Source organism: Stenella coeruleoalba, assembly GCF_951394435.1.
Source record: "Stenella coeruleoalba genome assembly, chromosome: 1".
NCBI lineage: Eukaryota > Metazoa > Chordata > Mammalia > Artiodactyla > Delphinidae > Stenella > Stenella coeruleoalba.
The window spans coordinates 96,525,271-96,551,344 of record NC_137169.1 but is presented as its reverse complement, the minus strand read 5'-3'; the positions used below and the strand labels follow the sequence as shown (position 1 = coordinate 96,551,344).

General features: G+C 39.6%; 1 protein-coding gene across 1 annotated transcript; it reads left to right on the top strand.

Annotated features, from left to right (window-relative positions):
- Nucleotides 1–425: 425 nt before the first annotated feature.
- SLC16A4 (solute carrier family 16 member 4) lies at nt 426–24,246 on the top strand. The gene is made up of 8 exons (XM_079904458.1): nt 426–1,078; nt 2,300–2,418; nt 6,676–6,808; nt 7,855–8,016; nt 9,295–9,810; nt 11,720–11,931; nt 13,000–13,093; nt 22,576–24,246. Exons 2-8 carry the CDS (start codon nt 2,332–2,334, stop codon nt 22,734–22,736), a joined length of 1,365 nt encoding a protein of 454 aa, XP_079760584.1. The 5' UTR covers nt 426–1,078; nt 2,300–2,331; the 3' UTR covers nt 22,737–24,246.
- Nucleotides 24,247–26,074: the final 1,828 nt, after the last annotated feature.

Below are 26,074 nucleotides of genomic sequence, written 5' to 3'. Positions count from 1 at the left end.
CCTGGTCACCAGAAACTGTAGAGGAGGAAGAATAATTTTCCCTCCACCCTTATTGTAAGGGTTGGCTGGGGTCCCTTTTTCTCTAGGGCACCTCATAAGTGGATAAACTGTGGCTACTGTAGTACAAGGTTGTCTTTGGTAAGGATAGCCTACTTGTTCACCCTTAAAACAAAATTTCATTCACCTGAGACCTCACACAGGACCAGCCCAGTTTAAGTCCAACCCAGTCTGACCCCGGACCCAGGCTGACTCCAGCCAGTTTCTGGACCCAGTCTGGAAGAAGAAAGGCGCAACTAAAGTCTGACAGTTCATACTGCAAAAGCTTGTGGAGCTGGGGTGGGAGAGGGACTTACCCACACCTCCAGAGGCAGCTAGAAACCAGCAAGCCAAGGGGCTCAGCAGATACCTATCTCTGGCTGCTCGGGGTCTCCTTCCTTTGTTCCCTCTTCTGACACCAGAACTGTTAAAAGCCAAACTGAGGTATATTAAAAATTTTAAGAGTTTATTTGAACAAAACTGGATTCAAACCGGGCAGTGTCAAACTGGAAGATGTTAGGAGCGCTCCACCAACGGGAGCTCAGGGAGAGGCTTTTATAGAGAGGGCAGAAGCGAAGCAAGGACGTCATTAATGGGCCACAGCTTAATTCCTGACTGGCTGTTTGTGACTGGTCATCCTTAGGTTTCCATTTCATAACCCTGTTTTGATTTTGGTTTGCTAACATAGGCCAACTTGGCATTAGAGCCACCTTAGTGCGACGGCCTCCAGGTTTAATCAGCAACAGTTACCCAAAGGATTTTCTACTTGGTTTACTCTGATGCTTGCTTTTGGGTGGAGGGAGGGCCTAGGATGATGTCAAATTACAGTCTTTCCTCCTCCCCTCAGGAAGTAAAGTCCACTGGCAGGAGTGCCTAAATTGGCTCTAACCCTGGGCTCTCACAATGCTTGCTTGTTTTCACAGGGCAGAAGAATGAAACGCCTTAGAAAAAGAGCAACATTCTGGAAAATTGTATAGTTTCTTTTTCTTCCCAGATTGTCTCAAGTCTGTGGAGGATTCCCTTGCTACACACCACATCAAAGGTAGGATGAAAATGGGACTGTGTGTTGGGGTTGGTCCTCTATAGTGTTTTGAACAACCGGCATCTCTCCCTGCGCGGCCTGCTCACCAGACAGACGGCCATACCACACGCCGTGCCGGCAGATTCTCCTTCCCAGGAAGAAAGAGCCTGCCTGCCTACCTGCCGGTGGCAAATAAAGAATACCGCCCTCTCTCTCAGAGTATCTACATTTTCTCTTTGCTTTTCCTCTCTCTATATATTTATTTTACTGAACCACTTTTGAGAAGGTAGCAGACTCTATGACACTTCACTCCTGAGCTTCTTAGCACACTCCTCCTAAGAACAAGCACATTCTTCGGCAGAACCACGAGACCACCATCACCCCTAAGAGATCTAACCTGGTCTGCTATACAGTCCTCATTCCAATTTCCCCAACGCAGCTCCTGAAGTCCTTTCCAACTTTTTTCTGGCCTGGGATCCATTCGAGGAACATGTTGTTGTCATGTCTATTTAGTCCATTAGAATATTTTCATTTTAGCAAGTGCTGTGAAAGGGAATTTCCAAACCTGAAGTTCCCCATCCCTTTTTTATTTCTCTAAAGTCAAGAGCTTACCCAGAGGATGGTGCACAGTTTGCCCTAGGATTTGGTTTGCAGACCTGAGGGGAGAATAGTGCAAGGAATGGCCACTCCACAATCAGTGAGGTCAGGCTTTGCGATCAACTCCTTTGCTATTCCTGCCTGAAGTGAACTGAGTGGTCATCTTTCAGAGGCCGTTCAAACTGGTGGAAGAGAGATTTATGTGGTGGCTTTGATGTCCCTCACATCACAGCCTTTTGTTATCTTTTTCTCATTTCTCCCATGGAATTTCTCCCATTTCTGCCTGGATCATGATTATGGAATAAACGAGGATAAGGGGACAGTCTAGTCGGGCAGACTTTATATGTAACTAAGGACATACTCCAAGAGAACTGTCAGCTCCCTGTGGACTTCCAGGGGAAGCCAGGCAGCAGACCTCCACAAAAATCCCCCAAATGGTACAAAGCCCTGCTTGTATTTTTGAGGTTGAGATCAGAGAGTCTATAAACTCCAGAGAGTCTGTAAACTTTAGAAATGAGGAGAAATCATCTAGTTTCAGAGGTGGGCTGAAAAAAAATTACAGTACAAGTGGTTTTATACCACAGAGGAAATAAAAGTTAAGATCATTTTGTCAACTGAGTCAACTCTGTCTTGGATTCGTCACAGGAATCTTCTGCATTTAAAACAAACGAAGCATCATGCTGAAGAGGGAGGGGAAGGTCCGACCCTACACGAAAACCCTGGATGGAGGTTGGGGATGGATGGTTGTGTTTCATTTCTTCCTGGTAAGAATTTACTTTCCCCTTTGCTACTGCCTGAAAGAAGGCTCCCTGAGAAAGGCTCAGAGCAGACTAAGATCACTTATGAAATCCTTGACATTTGAATGGAAAGGGGGTTAGAGCAAGGCCAGGAACTGCCAATGAACCCAAGAGAAAGTTGAAAATGTCCTCCTTGAGTGAAAGCAGAAGCATTCCATCCTGTCTCCCACCCCTCCTTAAACCTACAGAGTGCTCCAGTTACCATCAGCAGCTCTGCCCTCGCTGCATGGCAATTAGGATTTGGGGACAATCGTACATTTAACCATCCCATAAGTAGCACTGGAAACCACTAAAAAGTGCTTTTGCAGGAGTGGGTGGGGAGGGGGTTCCCCAGCTCAGCCCAGCATAGACGTAACCCTGCTGGAAGCATCCTCCGTCTCTCCTAGGGGGCAGGGACTTTTCTTCTGTTCTGCCTGCTGTCTACTTCCCAACCCATCCCCGCCAACCATAACTTATGCTAGAGTTAGGCCCAATGTATATTTCTGACATGTCTGGAAAGGGAGAGGATGATGTGGATTCTGAAACTGGAGCCTGATTTTTCTCCTTCATCCATAAGCAGCTGGACTCCGCACTCTGTTTTTTAATTAACTTCTTTCCTTCCTCCTCCCAGAAGCTCTTGGGGTCGTTATGTGAGGCAGTGGTGATGTGACTCAGCATGCTTATTCTGATGGGACTGGTGAATCCCATCACAGCTATATCCCAAACCACCCTGAGAATGGCACCAGCTCCCCAATTCCTCATAAGTGTTCCCAAGTAAGTTAACTTTGAGATGTATTCACAAAGACACCCTTCCCTCCTGATCCTCCTCCCCAGCCCAGCCCTACAGTAAGAAGCTCCCAGGGAAGGGAGTGCAGGTCCTGGTGACTACTAACTACCCTGAAGCCCACAATGTGGAAATACCACACCTCCTCCCTTATGACAGAGAAGGGGAAAGGAGGGCAAGAAGTCCTCAGCCAGGATATACATAATACAAAACTCCGAACCACAGGACTATTTGTTAAACATTAGCTTCATTACCAAAGAATGTGGAATCTTTTTTTTCCTCCCAGAAGTGTTACTAAAAAGGAAACTAAGGACACCCTAGGTCTGAGAGCCTTCCTGTGACTGGGCCACCTCCCCACATCACAGGCTTTGCAGACCTGGCATTGTTGGTGAGGATCTCTAATTCTCCCACCTTTCTCCCCAATAACTCCTTTTCCTGTATTATCCTCTGAGGATAGGAAGTTATTTGATCAATTTAGTTGCTGGTAAGAAAAGCTGTCTAACAACCAGATTAATAAACAATGTCCCACTTTTTTGGGTGTGATGCTACTTATAAAAGCACACACACAAAAAAAACATTTTGGGTCCTCAAAATGTTAACAGTTAACTCAGGCCAATCACCCACAGTGGTAATGTGGGTACTTAAGATGACAATGCTTTTGTGTCTGCGTAAGTTACAAGTCTACTTTTCTATAATAGATGAGCTCCTGAAAAGATGAGTGAAAAACCCAATAACAACATGTTCTTCAGGAGCTCTCTACTTTTTTTAAAAAAAATGACTCATATTCTAACTTACCATACTTTATAACTACATATTTGCATGATTGTTTTCTGTATTCAGCCTGTGTCCCAGGACTGAATGTTCCATGAGCACAGGGGCCAAGTCTGTTTGCTCACCACTGTAAGCCCTAGTAAATAGCCTGGAACACAGTAGGCACTCAATATATACCTGTTGACAGATGGGAGGATGGATGGATGGATGACGGGGTAAGCCCATGTACAGTGTCTAATGTGGACTCTGGAACAGGACTGAAACCCATCAACCTTGGTCCAAAACACGAGATGAAATAGTATAATATAGATTTATCTAGTCTGCTTAGTTAACTAAGGGAATATCTGGACCTTGGGGAAAAGATTTTTAATAGCTCTGAGTCAAAACAGAAACAAAGTTGGAAGGTTACAAGTTAAGGGAGGGAGGCAGGGTGGCTAAAAAGGCTATGTCCTTGGCCTTCTTGATATACACAGTGGTAGGCACAGACCCAGTTATTAGAGACAAGTCATATCCACTTACAGCTGCTATGCCCAGACACCAGGGAAAGACCAGAGAGGAAAGGTACTAAATTGGGGGGACCAGTAGCTAGCCAAACTCAGATGGCTAAGAACATAGAGGCCAGCATCGTGTAGATGCCAGCACAGAACCCATGTCCACAGAAAAAGAGGAAGGGTAATTTTACAGAATGATGCCTCATTGTCACATTCCCTGCTCATGAGAGGAGGCAATCACCGCCCTGTATTTTAAACTGAAAGAAACAAGTCTGGGTCATTTAAGGTTCATGTATATTCTCTAGCCTCATTTCCTGATAGGGGTGTGTTTAAGGCACGTTATGATTACAAAGTGCTTGATAAAATGCTTTTTCCATTTTTGAATATATAGCCCTGGTGTCCATAGCATTGTTCACTCTAAATAAGGAAAGTCTTGTAGCTTCTATCAAATCAGAATGGGAAAAAGTACATTAAGGGACTTCCTCCTTACCACCCCATCTTTTGCAACCTTGGAGCACCACCACTGATTCCTAGTCCCTTATTCCAAACAAGAAATAATACTTGTCTGAAGTAAGAGTCTAGCAGAGAGGTTGGAGGGGAAGGCCTTGGTTATTTTATTCAGTAGGTAGAGGCTGAGGGAAGGAGGTTCCTAAGTGGAGGTAGGTCTCTGATTTGGGTGAGTGGGTGGATGGTACTAATCAAGAGAAATGAAAAGGAAGAGTAGGCATGGGATAAGAGAAAGATGAGTTTAGTTTTGGATAAGTTAACCTGAGTTAGAAAGATATGGTAGACATTAATATGAGTCTCGAGCTCTTGGGAGAGCAGAATGGTTACACAAGATAACAAAAACATAGTTAATAGTTTGAGTATTGAGTGCTAAGTATTACTTTACCAGAATTTTCTCAGTCTTCACAGTACTATGAGCTAGGTGACATTTACTTTTCCTCTACTTTATAAAAGAGGAAGCTTAACTTCCGTAGTTTGCCCAAGGTCACACCCCTAATAGGAAGCAGAGCCAGGATTCTGGCCGAGGCAGGCTGACTGCAGATGGAACACAGTATTCACAACTACACCATGAGTTCAAGGGTGGTAATTAAAACCTTGAGACTGAATGGTTGTCTATGGGGCAGGTATAAAGTGAGATGACTGCAGAACCACAGGGGGAAATATTCACCAGGTGAACAGAGAAAGAATCAGCGAAAAGGAACCCAGGATCTGTGGTCCTTCCACAATGCATAGCCAGCTTGACAGCAGAGAAAGTGGCCTTGAAACACCAAGGCCACTGAAAAAAAGGAAAGGAAAGGGGCCACTAAGAAGCCCCTGGAGACAAGAGTGAGTACATGTGGCTCCTGGGCTTTGACTGACTGCAGAGCCTGGCTAGGCCTCCCTTCTAGTTCCCCTCAGACCCTTGCTCCTCACTGCCCCCCTTCTAATCAGAATTCCAAGAAACAACTGCTGGTACTCCACTGAAAGAAAACCTGACCTCAAAAGAGGAGCTCCGCCTAGTGGAAGGAATGAGGGTGGTGCGGGCAAAAGGGTTAGATGGGACAGAAAAAAAGGGTGGGGGCACATGACCCAACCGTAAGGTGACCATACATCCTCATTACCCTTGCTGTCCAGGCATCAATTAACAGCACTACTTTTCACTCTCAAAGAGCTTCAACTGGGTGATAAATTATTATGGTTGCCGTATTTATATACCAGGTGAGGGAGGGTACTCAGCTCAAAAGCAGAGTTAAAGCAAAGCTAACCTAAGGACTGACAGAACAATTCTTTTGGATCAACACACATCTCTCACAAAGGTAACTGGAATTAGCTGTTTTTAACAGATGCTACTGTAACAGGATGGTATAGTGGTTGGTCTGGAGTCAGTCTATCTGGGTTCAAGTCTTAGCTCCAGCATCCCCAACTTGAGCAACTTTTAAGCTAAATCTCAATTTTCTGAATTTCTAATACAATATTGACACACCTATTCCATGCCTTTGTAATGAGAATTAAATGAGATGCCTTCATGTAAAGTGATTAGACACTCTAAGTGGACAACCCGCCCCTAAAATTTAAAATGTTACAAAGAGGAACTGGCAAACAAATTGGTAAAATACAGGTTACACAGAGAATCAGAGCCTCCAGCAGTTCCAACCTCCCCTGCAATGGCTTACTCACCACCTGACTTGGACTCTTTGGTCTGCTTTGATTTAGGTAAATGTATTCGTGATGGGGATGACCAAGACTTTTGCAATTTTCTTTGTGGTTTTTCAAGAAGAGTTTGAAGGCACCTCAGAGCAAACTGGTTGGATTGGATCCATCATGTCATCGCTTCGTTTTTCTGCAGGTATAAAGCCATCAATAAGCTTGCTGTCCAAGGAAAAGGACCACCAAAGGGCAATTCCAAGAAGACTCACCTGTCAGTCAATCAAGACTGAAGATTTGCTAAAACTCAGGTTCATTTATCAACATGTAAAGCTGAGAAAAGGACTTGCAGTGTTTAGCCTCCGCTTGACTTGGAAAAACTAGACAAATTAGTGCTTAAACAAAGAAAGGTGAAGAATCCAACTATTTAATTCCATGATTCAATTTTCATGCCTTGTTTCTTTCAACAGTGTCTTAATATAGGTCCAGTGAGCCAGTCTCTCAACTGGAATGTCGACCATAAAGCTCTGACCATAAAGCTCTAAAAGACAGAACCAATTCCTCTTCCTTTAGTTCTAGTTGGAGCTAGAACATGGTGTAGATAAATAATTGAACTTTGTTCTAGTCATAGGTCACTAGAGGCAACCTTTTTTTGCAGAGGTTTCATAATGCATTTTCAGCAAGCTTCCTTTCCAAACCTGCTTATTTACAATTTTCTCTTTAAAACAAACAAAAATCAACAAAACTTCTTCCTAAAAGCAAAATAGTGTGGGGCTGGGAATATTAAGAAACTCAATACAGACACCTTTTTGAAGGATACACAAATGTAGAGTCCTCTTATTTCCCTTCAGTTGCCCATTTAAACTGCACACCAGAAGACAAGGGATGCCAGAGCACATTTAACTAGCATTTGTTTCTTTTCCCAAGGTCCCCTAGTTGCTGTTACTTGTGACATAATTGGAGAGAAAACTGCCTCCATTCTTGGGGCTTTCCTTGTTACTGGTGGATATCTGATCAGCAGCTGGGCTACAAGCATTCCCTTTCTTTGTGTGACTATGGGATTTTTACCTGGTGAGTCCATTGTAAAAGTTAAGACTTAAAGAAAAAAATGGAACCAGGAACCTTCCCTTTTACTCTCCATGAGTTCAAAAGACCTACTTATATTATCTCAGGCCCAGGAGAATATCTTGTCCAGTACCAAGCCACTTAATGTGAAAGTGATTCCAAGCTATTATGTTTTTCTTTTAGGTTTGGGTTCTGCTTTCTTGTACCAAGTCGCTGCTGTGGTCACTACCAAATACTTCAAAAAACGATTAGCTCTTTCTACAGCTATTGCCCGTTCAGGGATGGGACTGACATTTCTGTTAGCGCCTTTTACAAAAGTCCTGATAGATCTATATGACTGGACAGGTGAGTCATTCTAAGTTTCTGAACCATCAACTCTGTAAGATTTAATGTTGAGCCCTCTCTATGATGACTACAGAGGAAGTGAGCATGATTCTAAAGTAAAGTATTCTTCCTTGGAGAATATATGGCAAAAGAGACTCTGAACTACTTGCAGGCTTTGCCCGCCATGCAGGCAACTCAGAGTTCACCATAGAGTTCAAGTCTGAGGGGATGGAGGGCAATCTATGCGGCTGGGGAAACACACCTTTGCAGGGAAAGCGGTACTCCTGCGGAAACAAGGATCCTCTACTCAAAGCATTCTCTTCAAATTTTCTCTTTAAGAAAAAAATCTGCATTTAAAAAAGTCTCCTCCATCAGATTCACTAAAATAGACGGAAAAAAACTGAGTGAAAAGAGGATTATGTTCCTTAATACTTAATCTTTTATATACTGTCAACTATAAATTTTCACGAATAAAAACCATTCACTCCACAATTTTCTTCATACCTGAGATAAAACATTTGGATTAAAATAACCTCAAAGTATTGGGGAAAAAAATCTATGTATATGTACATATATGTGAATATATAAGCCTATTCCTATCTACAGAGCAGTTTTGTTGAACTTTTCCTTTCCTGATTAAAAAAACCACCAGTAGTCTCATGGTAAACAAGACCAGCTGACAAATCCGTAAGACAGGATAGCAGAACCTACAGTTAATTCTATCTCTAGAAGCAACACACCCAAGTCACAGCTTTGGTCAGGACATGCTGAAGTCAAGCAACTACTAAGCTTCAAAGGCAACACTGGCATGTCTTCTTTCTAGGACATTTAAAACATCACGGGATGACAGGCTATCTCCTCTTCTAAGGCAGTTTCCAAATGATTCCCGTTACCTAATTCTGTATTTTCTGTACCTAAATCTACACCCTCCCTTCAGGATATTTAAAACACACTGTAATTTTCTAACATTTGAAATGACTTCCCCCCACCCCAAACCATTTTTTTCCTTTAGCACAAATAACTCTCCTTCCATGCCCCCTAGTGGCACAGCTTTCCCCTTTTCTATCTGCAAGGACTCCCTGTTTTCACAAGGATACAGCAGTGTGTACGGCTAACAGTTAAGTTAATGGATTTAAATGCTTTCAGCTAAATACAAGGACAAAGCAGTGTTTTCAGGAATTACTGCACTATGACTGAATATTTAGTGGTGGGGCCTCTTCTGAGCCTAAGCATACAGAGTATTGTGAAATGAGAGAGGTAATTTTTAGCTTAACTTCTCAATGTCTCTCTCCTGTTTAGGTGCCCTTATATTATTTGGAGCAATCACATTGCATCTGGTGCCTTCTAGTATGCTCTTGAGACCCACCCATATCAAAAGCGAGAGCAATTCCGATATTAAAGATAAAAGTAGCAGTTTTTCTGCAAGTGGTCCAGAGGCAGCATGTGGGACAGAAACATCATGCCGCAATGAGATACAAGAGTCTGCCATCAGGGACAATACTATGCAGGATGGACAACCTGGTATAAGTTTAACAGTCTCACAAAATCAAAATGAAGAGTTCAACAATGAACCTAACAGGAACAGACTCTTCCAAAAAACTAATGAAGAAAGTTATGGGAATAAGACTATTTTGTGGAGCTGCAAACAAAAACTCTTTGATTTTTCTCTTCTTAAGAATCCTTTTTTCTACATATTTACGTGGTCTTTTCTCCTCAGTCAGTTGGCATATTTCATCCCTACCTTTCACCTGGTAGCCAGAGCCAAAACACTGGGGATTAATATCATGGACGCCTCCTACCTCGTTTCTGTAGCTGGTAAGAAAGTCTACTTCAACCTCACCCTCAAAAGGAGAAATGAACTTAATTTCACAAAAATTTATTAAATTTAATTTTTAAAAAGCTTAAGAATAATATTTTTTTTTTAAAAAAGAGTTGTGGGAAGGCCAGAAAAGCAAGTTTTTTGAGGCTGGTGGGAGCAGCAGGACTTTCCCTCCAACCTGTCACTGCATCTTGCACACAGGCTCTTCCCTACCAGACAGCGGACCCCAAAGCAAGTCTTATTTTCATATGTCAGTATCTAAGTATTTGTTGGATACCGAACTTTAGAAAGCTGGTTCTCAGTGACAACAGCCATTTTAGCAAGCAAAAACAATCCTAGGTAGGCTGTACAGTTCAGTGGTTGAAAGGATTGGTTCTGGAGCTAGACTTTCCAGGTTCAAGTTTTTGCAGTGTATGACAGTGTGACCTTGGGCAAGATACTTGCCTTCTCTGTGTCTCAATTTCCTTGTAATACATGAATAATAGCATCTACTCTCAGAAGGTTATTAGGATTAAGCAAGTAATGCATGTAGAGTTCAGAATAGTACATGAACTACTGTAAGCATTCAATAATGTTCTAGTAGTATTCGTAGCTAAGAATTTTCCCCCCTTTAACTCAAAGTAAGAGGATAAGATAAATAAGCATACTAAGGCTAGTCATTAATGGGTAGGCTGACATTTAGAATGAAAAAAAAATCATTTTAGTTGAGTACTTATAAAAATGTATGGAAACAGAATGCTTGATCTAGAAGATATGGATTCTTTCAACTGACAAAATAGGGAGTCTAAAAAAATGAAAATGAATGAAATGGAACTGGTTTGCTCTATCTGGAAATTCTCAGTAGCTCAACATTAACTTTTCTCTTGCTAATTTCTGGAAAAGCCTATTTACCAAGCCCTTGCAAAACTGACTGCACCCCATTTCCAACTGCTTCAGTCAAATAAAACTTGTGTACCCAAGAAAAAGATACATAGCTAAACTGACTTTTTTTCCACTAAAGTGTCTGGTAGTATCAATTTAGATCAGATTAGGGCTTTACAGCAGGACCAAAGAACATAATAAAGTTTCAATATGTATCCTAGAAATAACTGTAAAAATATAGAGATGGCAGTATGAATTTTTAATTCCTTTTTGTGGAGCAATTTATGTTTGAACCACAGGAGAATTTTAAGTATAAAACAACTGCAGCTCATGCTCCTCTTGGTGAAAATCTCTTTCAGTATTTAACTGCTATATTAACATATAATAGGATAAAGGATAAGAATGTTCTGTTATCATAAAACTAAGTGAAAAATGTTATTCTTAAATTTTATTCAAGTTACACCATAGTTCCAGTGTTCAAGAGATGATGTCCCATTTCCAGACTTTCTACATATTTTCAAGTTAAACATAATAGCCTTCGGAGAAGGACTTAATTACCAAAACCTCATACAATTATAAGTCTCAACATCTGTTTTTTTTCTTCACCATAAGACTTTATTATTTATACTCCAGTCGTCCACCATATGACTTCCCCAGGACACTAACCTGTGGGTTTACTAATCTTCAAGAAATCTCACTTCCTCACCACTTCAAGGGAGGCCTACTGAGCCCAGCGTTCTCTATAACCTGGTATTCCCAGTTTGGTGGTATGAGTTTCCCAAACACAGTGAGAAAAAATACCTGGTGAGTCCTCTACCCAACTCTGAAGGAGTCTTTCTGGTATTTTATTGATGTGTCTGGAATAGGTAAGTAAATGACAGAATCTATTGATAGACAAATGGAACCGTTTTTTTTTTCTCTTATGTCCCAGCCTCAGGATGAAGTCATATTACTTAGGAAAAGATGCCTTATGCATTTACAGTTTTCAAAGGGGCTAGGAAAATGGAATTAGGATTTCATAAGACCTTTTCAATATTGTTCCAGGTATCATTGAGACAGTCAGTCAGATTATCTCCGGATGGGTTGCTGATCAAAACTGGATCAAGAAGTATCATTACCACAAGTCTTACCTCATCCTCTGCGGCATCACTAACCTGCTTGCTCCTTTTGCCACCACATTTCCACTACTTATGACCTATACCATCTTCTTTGCCATTTTCTCCGGTGGTTACCTGGCATTGATACTTCCTGTACTGGTGAGTAGACGTACTCATTAATGTTCTTACACCATTTAGTAAAAGTGTTAACAATCACCTCCCCAAAAGAGAAAACATATTTTGTATTAATTTTATAATTAAAAACATACTCAGAAACCTTGTAGCTATATCTTATCCAGCTATTCATCTCACCTTGGGGGGGTGGGGCCGGGGGGGGTGAGAGGACTATCCCCCCGTGGGACGTGGGACAGGAAAGAAGAGCAAAATAGGGATCAGAAGGATTCCATTTTGCTTATCAGTCTCCCAGGTTAGACTTCTGTTCACTTCTTTACTTCAGGTCCAGACATTTCTTTGGTTCTAAGACACATCTTGGAAGAGTTCCTTAAAAGAAAAAAGGGCTTCCTGACCAGCACTGGCTTCTCTTTTGTAGAGAGTTCTCTATACTTTAATAAGGACATTGTGTTTTTAACTCCTCTCCATCTTTACCCCAAATTGACATAAAGTCCTAGACCTGAACGGAACTGAGTTATACAAATACTTCTGGGTTTTTCTTGGAACCCCATGGGTTCTTAGAACTAGGTACCCAGTGTGCTGCAACAGAATCCCCCGGAATCTTCTGACCTGATATCAATATTAGCATAAGTGCTGCAGGATCTTATATGAGGCTTAAGCAAAAATCAAACTTTCTAAAGCTGAAATCAACTCCTGTGATATCTGATTTCTTATAAACCAATGGTTGGTATTCAGCCATAGGTGGATTCAATAATACCACTGTCAGCTCCAACTGTAAATACCATTTCCTAACAGAGAAGAGCAGTGAGGTTCAGGGGAAAAAAGTATCCCTGAACCAATTAAAAGATTTTTAAAAAGAAACAAAAACCAACGTTCCTTACTAATAAAATGAAAACAGTGTCTGCCTACTGAAATTACTATTCCTTATCTGCCTCGGCTCTTTCATAATATCAGGGTAAAATGCCATCCAAATCACCTCAGAAGTCAACTGTTCACAGTTTCAGATGACATACACAGTATTTGCCCCTCTGTAGGCAAAGGTCTCCACAGAATTTCACCCTCAATATGGCTAACATTGGATTCTAATCCCTGCAGGTTGATCTGTCTGGGAATTCTATGGTACACAGGTTCTTGGGGCTTGCCAGTTTCTTTGCTGGGATGGCTGTCCTTTCTGGACCACCTTTAGCAGGTAACAGCTTACCCACATTCTGAGTAAACTTGAAAAGCAATGAAACAAAATGCTGATCCATGATTAATGGTAACACGTAATGACGTTATCAGGTTAAAAGAAACTGATGATTATCTCTGCTGTTCCTATACCAACGCTCACAACTCCATCACTAATCCAGGAGAATCTCAGGGTTAATTCAACAGATGTGCACTAGGCAGATTCTTACATTCTCTTGGGAGTCTTAGAGCAGGGATTGTGTGTATATCTACTTCTCTGGGGAGACAATCCAGAGTTTTATCAGATGCCCAAAGACCTATGATGGTTAAAAACAAAAACAAACAAAAGCTGTCTTGGATTAAGGCCAGAATCTGTGGAGAGGATATGTGGGGCCACTGGAGAACATTAAATACAAGTAGAGTAAAACTTGGGGGAGTTCTGTTTTTAAGTCAACTTTAAGACTGAAGCATTGTTTTACATTCACTTTTTACCTATTGGGACATTTTGTGCTTGCTGAACATTTAATCTAAGACTATTAAAAGACTGCCTACTCACACAAATTTCTTTAGGAAACAGACTTAAGCTTTAGTATCTTACACTATAGGTTCTCAATATAGTTGAATTACAAATTAGTACAGCATTTCCAATCATCCACAAAAAGGAATTCAGCCTAAAACTTACTTCTGCTTCCCTCAGTCCTGAAGACAGAAAAAGGGTCTGATCTTGTCCCACTATCATTTTTTTAAACTAAGTTTTATAATGACATTAGATTTACACCTCTATGAACTTAAGACTTAAAGGCAAATATCAAAAGTATAAAAACTTAATAAAAGAAATTATTACTGAAGGTAAAACAATGTACCACTATCTGAGTTTCAATTTAGGTATACCTATCTAAAGGAAAAAATTACACAAATACACAACTAAGTCCTTATTTGCATTTATGAACACACCTCTTCCCATGAGCTCTAACTCAGCCAATACTTCGTAACTGGAAAACAGGCTAGAATTTTATAGCGCAGAATTGTTATACAGGGAGTGGTAAAAGACCAAGCACCAGAGGTGGCTAGCAGAGCTACTCTATGGCTAGTATCCAGGTCAGTGAAATACAGAGTTCAAATACAGTTTGCTGATGAATTTTTTTCAATTTTGACCCTTCTTCACTGGCTGTCCTAATGAGGCCTTGGAACTTTTCAAGCCTATTAGGCCAAAAGTGTAGGGAAGTAACAAATACCAGGGCACAGAATATCTTATTCAAATGATGAAGGCAAATAACAAAACTACAACATGTTTAGAGATAAATGTTTTTGTATACATTTAAAAATATTTAAAGAGTTCAATGTATGAGAAGACAAAGCAAGTTTTGTGAGGAGTATTACTTAAAAGGAAAAAGCTATAGATGTATGTGTGGGTCTTGAAACCAATTTGTTGGTCATGATCTTTAAAATTTTTTTTTTTTAATAAAAAAGGACCACGAGCAGATTAGAAATCAGAGTGCATCACTTTATTGTGAAACTTATTTCACACGCACACACACCTATGTAACAGAAAACATATGTGATGTAAAACACATTTCTTACTATTAGTGAGTCAAAAAAAAAAAAGTTACAAGCCTTTTATTACCCAATATCCATGATACCCTAGCACTGTATGTGAGGATAAAGACAGAGCTCATGGTAGAATTTTTACCTGCTAACTCTGAAAATGTTATTTAGGCAATCATAAATTTTTTAAGTTCTACAAAAAAGTCAAAGGAAGTGATAAGGCTATTGCTGAAAGCTTAAGTACAGGTTTTTAGTCTGGGAGTTGCTCAGAGTATCTTAAACAAGATTATGATAATAATATATAATTCAGTTAAGTTTCCTGCTCTGTACCACGGTTTCTCATTGACTACAATGTAGTGCTAGGCTTCTTGCTGAAGGAAGACTTCGGGAGAGCCCTTGCTGTAGGTCCTTGCTCTGTGAAGTGACAAGAGGGTTTTACAAAGGCCATTAGATTTGTTCCTAACTTCTGACTCCAGCAGCAACTACTAAAGAACATCAGAAATACTGAGCTACAGATCCACTCAACCCTCAACTGGTACAGGCAAGTTACGTTACTGTCTTTAGCTTTAACTAAATCAAAAGGCTTACTGGTTATAAAATATTAAATTCTAAACCAAACTTAGATCTTCCGAACTGTATGAGATCCTCATTTTTTACTTACCTAGACTTGTTATTACCAAATTACAAAAGGTGAAATTCCTATAAAAGATTACAGGCATTTAAAATAAGGAATCTAGCAAACAGTAAAATGTTTCACAATAATCCTCAGTCAAAAGACTAGTTAAAAATGGTACATGAATAATAATTTTCTCCTTCCTGTATGGAAATAAAGAAGAAAAACAAGTTAGTTCTATACAGCATATTTTAAAAATTCAAGGAAAGGGGAATATAAAGCATAGGAAACCCAAGGAATCATATAACCGAGATTTTTTAAAGTTACTTTTTTCTTTAAAAAAACGTAAATAGAGCATATGGGCAAGAAAATTATTTATACATCTTTTGTAATGGTGATTATGATAAGAAATACAGTGGCAACAAAATTCTCCATCAGATCTTGGTTAAAATTGACAGGCATTGAAATAAATAATAGTTTAAAAATTATCCCCCGCCATTCCCCACAAGTGACCACCCTGCCCGCTCCACCCCACAGCTCTCCCTATTCCTGCCAATACTCAGCAACAAATTCAATTTTAGTTAATAATATGGCCTGCTTCAGACTGGACCAGTTTCAGGGTTTTTCTAGTTTCCTGACCTAGGTGGTCAGTAGACCCAAGGGTAGACCAAATGTCACTGTTCATCCAAACCCAAATGCTGTTTTTTGCTGGTAGATGGCATCCAGAACTATACACTGACACCAAGATGGAAGCCTTGGAAGGTTGTGGAAAAATAAAAAGTATTAATATTTTTAAAACTTAATATACATTTCTAATAGACCCCTGTTAACAAAAGTACACCTGCAGAAAGCAATCTAAATACAAAAATAGTGCCTTCGGCAAAAAAAACAAGTATACAGTCGTATTCTCCCATGTACAAGACAGCTATAAGTTACTTATGTTAAATTCCTAGTCCTGTACCTGAGGTATTTGACATATGAGCTCAAAATGCTAAGGGCTGTTCAGTTTCATTTAAAAATAAAACCACTTGGGCTTCCCTGGTGGCACAGTGGTTGAGAGTCCGCCTGCCAATGCAGGGGACACGGGTTCGTGCCCCGGTCCGGGAAGATCCCACATGCCACGGAGCGGCTGGGCCCGTGAGCCACGGCCGCTGAGCCTGCGCGTCTGGAGCCTGTGCTCCGCAACGGGAGGGGCCACAACAGTGAGAGGCCCACGTACCGCAAACAAACAAACAAATAAATAAACAAATAAAAATAAAACCACCAACAGCCCATATCAGCTGCCTATAAAACAAAACCACCGAATGTAGTTCCTCTCTCTTCCACATACACCCCCCTTTCCCAACTGATGAGTGCATATATTATGCTAATATTTATTTTAATATAAAAAATTTAAATCACAAATCTCTGAAAACTCCCTTAAAATGCCATAAATAATTTTGTTTTTGTTTTCACCACCAAAAATTTATTTTCCATCCATACAGGTGATTTCCCTTATCCATTTAGCCCTCCCTCCTGCCCCTTCCCCTCTGATAACAACTACCCTATTCTCTGTATCTACATGTCTGTTTGGTTTGGTTTGTTCATTTATTTTGTTTTTGTTTGGTTCACAAATAATTATTTGATTGTAACTCAGTATTCATTCAATAATTATTAAGCAACTTATTAGCACAGAACTCTACTAGCTGCCACATGGACAAAGAGAAGACAAAATTATTTGTTCAATGTTCTTTCATACCTTATTGGATCATGGTATAGCATTCACTCTGTCAGCCACATACACTGCTTAACATTAGGACTTAGTCTAAAATGTCTAAAACTGAGAATTGTTAGAACCTGCATTCTTCTTCCACTTCATTAATTGAAAATTCGGTTGAGCCACTGTAACCCATGTCTCCATTTTCTTACCTTTAAATGAAGGCACCCTAAGCTTTGGTATAATAAAAATGACCTTAAAATATAGTAAAGCTTCACTCAATCAAGCAGATATTTCACAAAAATAATTTTTTTCAATAAATTCAAGGAGAGTTGTTTCTAATGCCAAATAATTATAAGTTGATTGTACTCCAGAATAAGCTAAAGGTAACTAGTTCCTAAAGAAGAAGTACATCTCTCTCTTGCTATTATTATTTTTTTTTTTTTTATTTTTTTTTTTCGGTACGCGGGCCTCTCACTGTTGTGGCCTCTCCCGTTGCGGAGCACAGGCTCTGGACGCGCAGGCTCAGCGGCCATGGCTCACAGGCCCAGCCGCTCTGCGGCATGTAGGATCTTCCCAGACCGGGGCATGAACCCACGTCCCCTGCATCGGCAGGCAGACTCTCAACCACTGCGCCACCAGGGAAGCCCTCTTGCTATTATTATTCAACCTCACAATTCATCAGAAACACCATGGGGCAAAACTGGTAATTTTGCATTAACTTTTTCCGAGTTTTTTTCTTTTTTATAAATTTATTTATGTAGTTTTATTTATTTTTGGCTGAGTGGGGTCTTCATTGCTGCACATGGGCTTTCTCTAGTTGCAGCAAGCAGGGGCTACTCTTAGTTGCAGTGCGTGGGTTTCTCATTCTCTTATTGCGGAGCATGGGCTCTGGGCACGCGGGCTTCAGTAGTTGTGGCATGCGGGCACAGTAGTTGCGGCGCATGGGCTTAGTTGCTCCGCGGCATGAGGGATCTTCCAGGACCAGGGCTCGAACCCGTGTCCCCTGCATTGGCAGGCGGATTCTTAACCACTGCGCCACCAGGGAAGTCCTGCATTAACTCTTTATCTGCGTTTTTACAAGAAAAGACAATGGCTAAAATGGAAATTCATCCATCTAAGCTTGTCTCTCTGTCCCATGAACACAGACAAGTTCATCTCCTCATGAAATGACAGGTCATTTCCTATCTCTATTACATCCTCATTTCAGATACAATGTTAAACAGATATTCCACCCAGTCCTCACTCCACCTTTTATCAACCATGCCCTCTAGAGTTTTATCAGTCATCTTGGCCTATCAGTTGAGAATTTCTCTACGGCCTGAAATTTTATTTGGAAAACAAACACACAAGCAACTCAACCTTTTGGTCTGCTATAAATCCATTTTGGAGATTGGGGATACGGGGAACAAGTAAGAAGGCAGAACAAAGTTCTCTGTCCTTTAAATCCTGAGAAATATATTATACCCTGAAGAGGCAAAAGGAAACAATGTAAATCATTTCTTTATCCAGTGGTTATTTTCCCCATAAGCAACAAAACCTACAGAATTTTACTTTGATACAGCATTCCTAGGATTAATGAATCCCTACAAAAGCATCAAAAATAAATTCCAAATAGCTCTCTATTGTGGTTTAAAAAGGAGAAGGGGGAGGTAGTCCTTTCCTTGCAAGGCCAAGGAATCAAGTTTCAAAATCCTAACACAGACCACAATCCTCTTAATAAAACTTACAACACAGAGCCAATACTTACAGCACTACCAGTAAATCTTATGGCAAATTTCTATCATGAGGCCTTTAGAGAGCTCCTGTCTTAAAAGGCACTGAGGTTTATATTTGCTAAACCATGTTTCCCAAGATTTTTCCCTTCATGGTACATACAGGAAATATTTGTACAGCACACCCTAAGTAAAATGACAAGGCTGCTAACAGCCAGTGGGCAGCTCCAGTGACCCCAAGAATGTGAGAAGTTCATTGTCTCTGCACACCTTGGAAGTCTGCCACTATTCTACAGCCTAACAGCTAGAAGCTCTGGTTCAACACCGGCCAGTCACTTACAGAATCCTCAACAACTAATTTGAACTACCATCAAGGAACTTTGGAATTAACGGCCTTCTAGGGGTATTTCAAATCTTAACAAGATGACCAATAATAAACTTACAGTAGTAATCCTATTGAAAAGGATTCATAAATCAGCTAAAAATCAACTTCTGAGATATCAGATATGAATACTTTTTAGACAAGATGTTAAACTCATTTTTAAACGTGTATGGCTTAACCCATAAAATGATATAGAGTATCGTTTTTAAAATGTTGACATTTAAAAAAATGAATTTAGATTCTATATTAAACATCAAACTTAAAAGATTATTCCAATCCCTTTTTTGTTGACTGTAAGAAAACTGGTTTGCAAAACTGTTTAAGGAAGCTGAGGCCTATCTTCTTAGTTGTTTTAAATTATCACAGGAAACATTATTAGATATTCCTACCCAGAACAAGGGTTACAGCTATAAAGAAGTAATTTGGGCAACAACTTTATTGTATGTAAGAATCAACTGGGTGCCACCTAGGAGGAAGTACACTTAGGAAGCCAATAAATTTGCACAATTAACATGCATCTTAAGTGAATCTGATGCAGGTAGTCTGGAGACACCAAGGAAATGCTTAGAGGGGACTTCAGCTTAGGAAGTCTGCACCAGTAGGCAGCGTACTCCTCAGAATGCTGGCTACATACAGTATTCCTTAGCATGGAGTGGAGGCTCAGATCCATTGCACGCTTTCCTGGACTGTGGCTAGTATTCTCTGCCACTCACAATGCTTTTGCTATGACCACAAAGAAACCCAGTCTTTTGAATGTCAACTTATGCGTGTATTTCCATTTGAAAATGATTAGAATGCAGTGGTTTCTGAACTACCAACAATAACCCTGAAACTGTTTAGGGTTGAAAGTGCATTTGTATACATCTATTTCGTGCTATTATAAAAAAAAGTACAAAGACCTAATAAAATCAGATCAAATATACAGTCTTCTTTTTTTTTTTTGGCTGCACCACGTGGCGTGTAGGATCTTAGCTCCCTGACCAGGGATCGAACCCGCGTTCCGTGCAGTGGAAGTGAGGAGTCCTAACCACAGGACTGCCAGCCAATTCCCTATACAGTCTTATTTTACTTTCAATGGTGGGGAAAGGCTAATTATTCCAACCAAACAGAGATGTTTGGTTAAAGCAGCAAAGCTATGAATTTAACTTACCTAGTAGCCACTTAAATTTAAGCTTGATTATGAAGCTAATATTTTCATAGGACAATTAATTAATAATAGTACACTATAGTCCTGCATCTTACATTTCACCTCATATTTGCTATTATAAATAACATCTTAAAACTAAATACTCAACTGCACATTATTATCGTATGGAATGGCAATTAGATCTTAGAGACAGAATTTTAAAATATACTAATCTCTCAATAATCAAGCATGAATGGGAGAAACAGATTTAAAACAAATTATTTCATTAAACTTTGCATTGGTTATTCCCTGGCAGTCCAGTGGTTAGGACTCAGCGCTCTCACTGCCAGGGGCCCAGGTACAATCCCTGGTTGGGGAACTAAGATTCTGCAAGCTGTGCGACACGACATACATACATACATACATACATACATGCATACATAAATAAATAAATAAAAACTTTGCATGGAAATACATGGAAACAGTTCTAAAGCATGCTAAGTAATTCCCTGCCCTGGTAAGAAAATACACTAAATAAATATATCTTAATCTTTCACATTTCAGAAACAACATTCTGACTTTAAATGTATGTGAAATGAAAGGCTTATAAGCAGTTTTCTCTTAAACTGTTTTAGTCCCTCCAGGATTTATAAAACAACTCAGTTTCACTATTTTTAGCTTTACCCTCCTGACCTTTCAGCAGCACTATCTACCTCCCTCTCCAAGAATTTGTAGTCTTTTCCTAGAGTGTTACTTCAAATACCCCTGTCTTACAATTCACAGGTTATATATAAACTGGTAAATTGCTATACTAAGGGACGAAGGCAAGAATGACAAAGGATAAGAGGGGGTGCTGCTGCTTTCCACAGTTCCTCCTTCATAGAAATTTCTAGAAAAACTGACAGATTGGTCAACCGTTTCTTAGATATCTAAAGGTCAATCAACATAATACAAAGACTTGTCCCAGTCGGTTTCACTATTTTGCTTAACTCCAAGAAACATTTAATTGAGGTCACTGATCAAACAGTAAAAGCAAGTTAAAGTTAGCTGAATTTAAATAAAACATTCCATTCATTCATTACATTAAGAAAAGGAAACAAAAAGCTAATGAAGCAAACAAACAAAAATTGAAAGTCTCTATCACAGCCAAGTGAGAGAATAAAAAGGAGAGGAGATAGAGACACACAATCAGACCAAAAAAAAAAAAAAAAAGGGTATACTCTACACATCCAGTGAGAAATCATGTTCCAAGACATAAGTGAAAATCAAAAGATACAATGTAAGCTCCATGCAGACAGATATTTTCATCCATTTTTGTCCATGGGTTTATCCCTAGTAACCAGAACTGTGCTGGCATAGAGTACCAAAATTTTTTGAATAAATGATGAGAATAACATCCTTGACTTAAGGTTTTTCAAGATTTTAAATATAAAAACTTATAAAAGTCATATTGTAAGTTTGCATCTACAAACATAATATGCATACAATAATCTAGAAAAGACTGTGACTCCCCGAGAGGTCCTGAGCCCTTTTTAGGGAGCCTGAGGTCAAAACTATTTTCATAATAATATTGAGACATTATTTGCCTTTTTCACAGGGTTGACTTTTGCAATAACGTATAAACATTGGTGCCTTGCACAAATATTCTTTGCCACCACAAACTCACACTTTTTTTTAAAAAAAGCGTTTCACCTAAGAAGTTCTAGTATGTGCCATTAGCCAAATGATTTTGAGGACCCTCCCAATTCTTGCTTTTAAAAGAGCACTTTGAGATTTCAGGGGGAATTATCGTCATTGTTTAACCCACTTGGCCAAGTAAGTCAGTTCCTTTTCATTTGTTCTCATAACCTCCTGAACCATCCATCCCCTCACAGCCTTTATCGCAGGTGTAATTTATGCGGTTAATACCAAATCCCCACTAAACTATATGGTCTATGAGGGCAGGGACCATGTCTGTTTTGGCTCATTATCATATCCTCAACACCCAGCACGTTGCTGGGAACACAGTAAGAATTCAAATGTCTGTTCAGTGAAGGAAAAAAAGATAATAATCAGTTCTCACTTTTTTCTTTGGAAAATAGTAATTCACAATACTTTTCTTCATAAGAATAGTGGTCTTCTAATAAAATTCATTGTAAAATGAAATGGTACGTGTTCCTAATTTTCTCCAACTTCCATTACAAGACTGGAGATGGGCTCTGGGTTCACGATTACTTTTAACCCAACGTTTAAACCCCTAACTCAGATGGAATTGATTTAACTTCATCAATAGAAAATAAGACAGGTAAGCAGCTTGACTAACTTTCTAATGGGTCACAATACAGACTAGTAAGTACAGGAGGCTCCTTCCTTCAAGGAACGGTTCATGGCTGGGAACTACTAATGGAAAGGTTTGCATCACTAACAGAAATCCTTCCTTCCGTATAGGCTGGTTATATGATTATACCCAGACATACACCGGCTCCTTCTACCTCTCGGGCATATGCTATCTCCTCTCTTCAGTTTCCCTTTTCTTTGTACCATTGGCTGAGAGATGGAAAAACAGTCTGACCAGAAAGAGAGAGGACTGCAATCAAGTGAGAGCTTAACAAAACAAAGTCTAAACTAAAAGTCACTGGAAACAAAAGCATGGAAGAAAAGTACCCGCATTTGTAAACTAAGAAGGTGAACCACATAATTTTTTAAGGTTCCTTTTTGCTTTAGCACTCTGAAGAATGTCTAACTGGTGGTAAGAAAAGAGTAATAGCAACTTAAATTAAACTCTGTTAGTATTTAATCAAATAGGCTAAAATTTTAATCAGTTGAAGCAGTTACTTTAGATATTAAATGAAAATCAGAATGTACTGTAATAATAAATTAACCAAACTCTCAGCTGTGCCATGGTAATTCAGTCGCAAAAATATGTAAAGACAGAAAACCATTTTCCTTCATACAGAGCAGTATTAAACAGTCATTGAACTCTGGAATGTGAATGAACATTGAAACATTGTTTAGTGACTGGAAGAGTATACACCCCCCAAATAGTTTATCTTTGCTTCTTAACTAGAGGTAATCTTTGTTTTCTTTCATTATTTTGTTTCTTAAATTTTCTATAATAAACATGTATTGCTATGTAATAAAAAAATAAATAAGAACTGCTAAAAAAAGAAAAAACCCCACAAACAACAAACCTTTATTGCAAGATCATTTGAATAGTATTCCTACTCATCCAAACAATGTTACTTTTTCACTATATCTAATTATCTGGAATGTTCAAGCTAAATATCTAGACATATCTTCAGAACAAGTTTTATATGAAAGTTGAATAGGTGGCTCTTAACGGGAGATAAACCAAAAGATGTTTCTTAAATATGGAATAATTATGTTAACTAATTAATGTCACTTAGACTAAGCAACTACATGTGGATAGAGAGCTCTTCATTATCTGGGTGATTTTAAAAGGAAAAAAAGACCACCCTAGAGTTCTCTGCAATACCAACCTCCTCTAGAATCTCCTTCAGAATGGTCCTCAAGACTATTATTACTATTATTATTCCATCTTTCCATTCCTCTCTGCTTTGAAATATCTATTAATTCCCTATAGAGAAAAATCCTAAACTGAAAGCCTGGTTTTAGCTCCAAAATGCCACACCCTCTCACTCTCTACGTGTGCCTTTGTACAAGCTGTGCCACCAGTTACAATCCCAATGGCTTGCCATTCTCCACCAGGCACGGTCTCACTTATCCTTCACAATCTGACTCACCAAAAGCCTCTGGAAAACCTCCCCCAGCATTGTCATTCTCTCCTCTGTAATCTCATCTAACTTTTTTTTTAATTAATTAATTAATTTTTGGCTGCATTGGGTCTTCATTTCTGTGCGTGGGCTTTCTCTAGCTGTGGCAAGTGGGGGCCACTCTTCATAGCGGTGTGCGGGCCTCTCACTATCGAGGCCTCTCTTGGTGCGGAGCACAAGCTCCAGACGCGCAGGCTCAGTAGTTGTGGCTCACGGGACTAGTTGCTCCACGGCCTGTGGGATCCTCCCAGACCAGGGCTCGAACCCGTGTCTCCTGCATTAGCAGGCAGATTCTCAACCACTGCGCCACCAGGGAAGCCCTAACTTTTTTTTTTTATCTTTACTGGAGTATAATTGCTTTACAATGGTGTGTTAGTTTCTGCTCTATAACAAAGTGAATCAGTTATACATATACATGTTCCCATATCTCTTCCCTCTTGCGTCTCCCTCCCTCCCACCCTCCCTATCCCACCCCTCCAGGCTGTCACAAAGCACCAAGCTGATCTCCCTGTGCTATGCGGCTGCTTCCCACTAGCTATCTCTTTTACGTTTGGTAGTGTATATATGTCCATGCCTCTCTCTCGCTTTGTCGCAGCTTACCCTTTCCCCATCTAACTTTTAACAGAGCACTATATATGAGCTGACATGTCGATCTTTTCCATCAGTCTGCAAGATCAACAAGATGGATCTATTTCCCAAGGGCCAGCACCAATTCTGGAACCAAATTAATCTGGGTTCAAATCTGGGTTATCTTAAAAAATGCAGTCGGTCCTATTTAAAATGTATAGGTTTTACACTTAAATGTAAATGTCTAACATTCTTTTTACATTTCAGATGTAAGACAATATGAATAGAGCAGAAACAGTACCGCCTCACACAAACAGCAAAAATAATAATAAATCCAAGCTCTGCTACCTATTACTATGTAACCTCGTGAAAGTTAGCCTCTCTGAGTCCCAATTTCCTCCTCTGTAAAATGAGGATTCCACCAAGCTACCTCACAGCTATACTATGAGGATTAAATGAAAACATACTTGTACCAAGCAAAATACCCTTCATACACAGTAGCTGATAATTTCCTTTCTTCTTCTTTCTACATCAAAGCACAAGATTAAGAAAATCAATGATTTACTAGGAACCACTCTATCCGTCCCCCCTTCCCTCTTGAGCAATAACTGTTCTCAAAAGACATTAACTACCTAGGGCAACTAGATTCTTTCCTCCTATGAAAGCAAACTATACATTTTAAGCAGAACCAACTACAGGGAGTTCCCTGGTGGCCTAGTGCTTAGCATTCAGGGCTTTCACTGCCATGGGCGGGATTCAATCCCTGGTTGGGGAACTGAGATCCTGCAAGCCGCGCGGCCAAAAAAAAAATAAAATAAAATAACCCACAAAACAGTAAAAGTAGAACCAACTAAAGAACTCCAAGTTGAATTCTGATTTACATAGGCTTTATGACTCTTACACAACAGGGCAGTTCTTCATCCTACTCCATGCTAACAGCCCCTCTAAACCTGGGCGGTATGGATCAAGAAAGACTGACTCCCTAGACTACAGGAAGCTAAAGACTGCATAACTAATGTATTCACTATATTAACAATTAACTTTAAATGTTCCTATTCATTTACTCCTGCCCTTGAACAATATTATAAGATGTTAACACATTTCTAAGTAACCAAAATCTACAAATACTATCTCGGACAGATACAGGGTTTCAAGAAAAGCAAGAGTACACTGATTTTCTATCTCCTTCCCCCTCAAGATATCCCATGGGACAAAGAGGAAACAAAGAGGCTTAGCATGTGTCTGGAGAAGTAGGCTGGTGAAGAACTTTATTTCAACATCTAATACATACTAGTCACTGAGGCAGACACATTTTATATTTAATCTTAATTTAATATTCACAAACTTTGGAAGAAAATACTATGATGACTATTTTACAAATGAATAAACTTAAGGTCAAAGTAATTAAACACCCAGTAAATAGAGGAGTCATAACTCAAACTCAAACTGACAAAAAACCCTACACTTTCCCCTTCAGACAACCCTGGCTGCTTAGCAGTGTCACAAGATTACGAAGCTAATTTAATTGTAAGCAGTTATCTTATAATAAATTTGTTCTAACTCAAATAGGCATAAACTTTTAATAT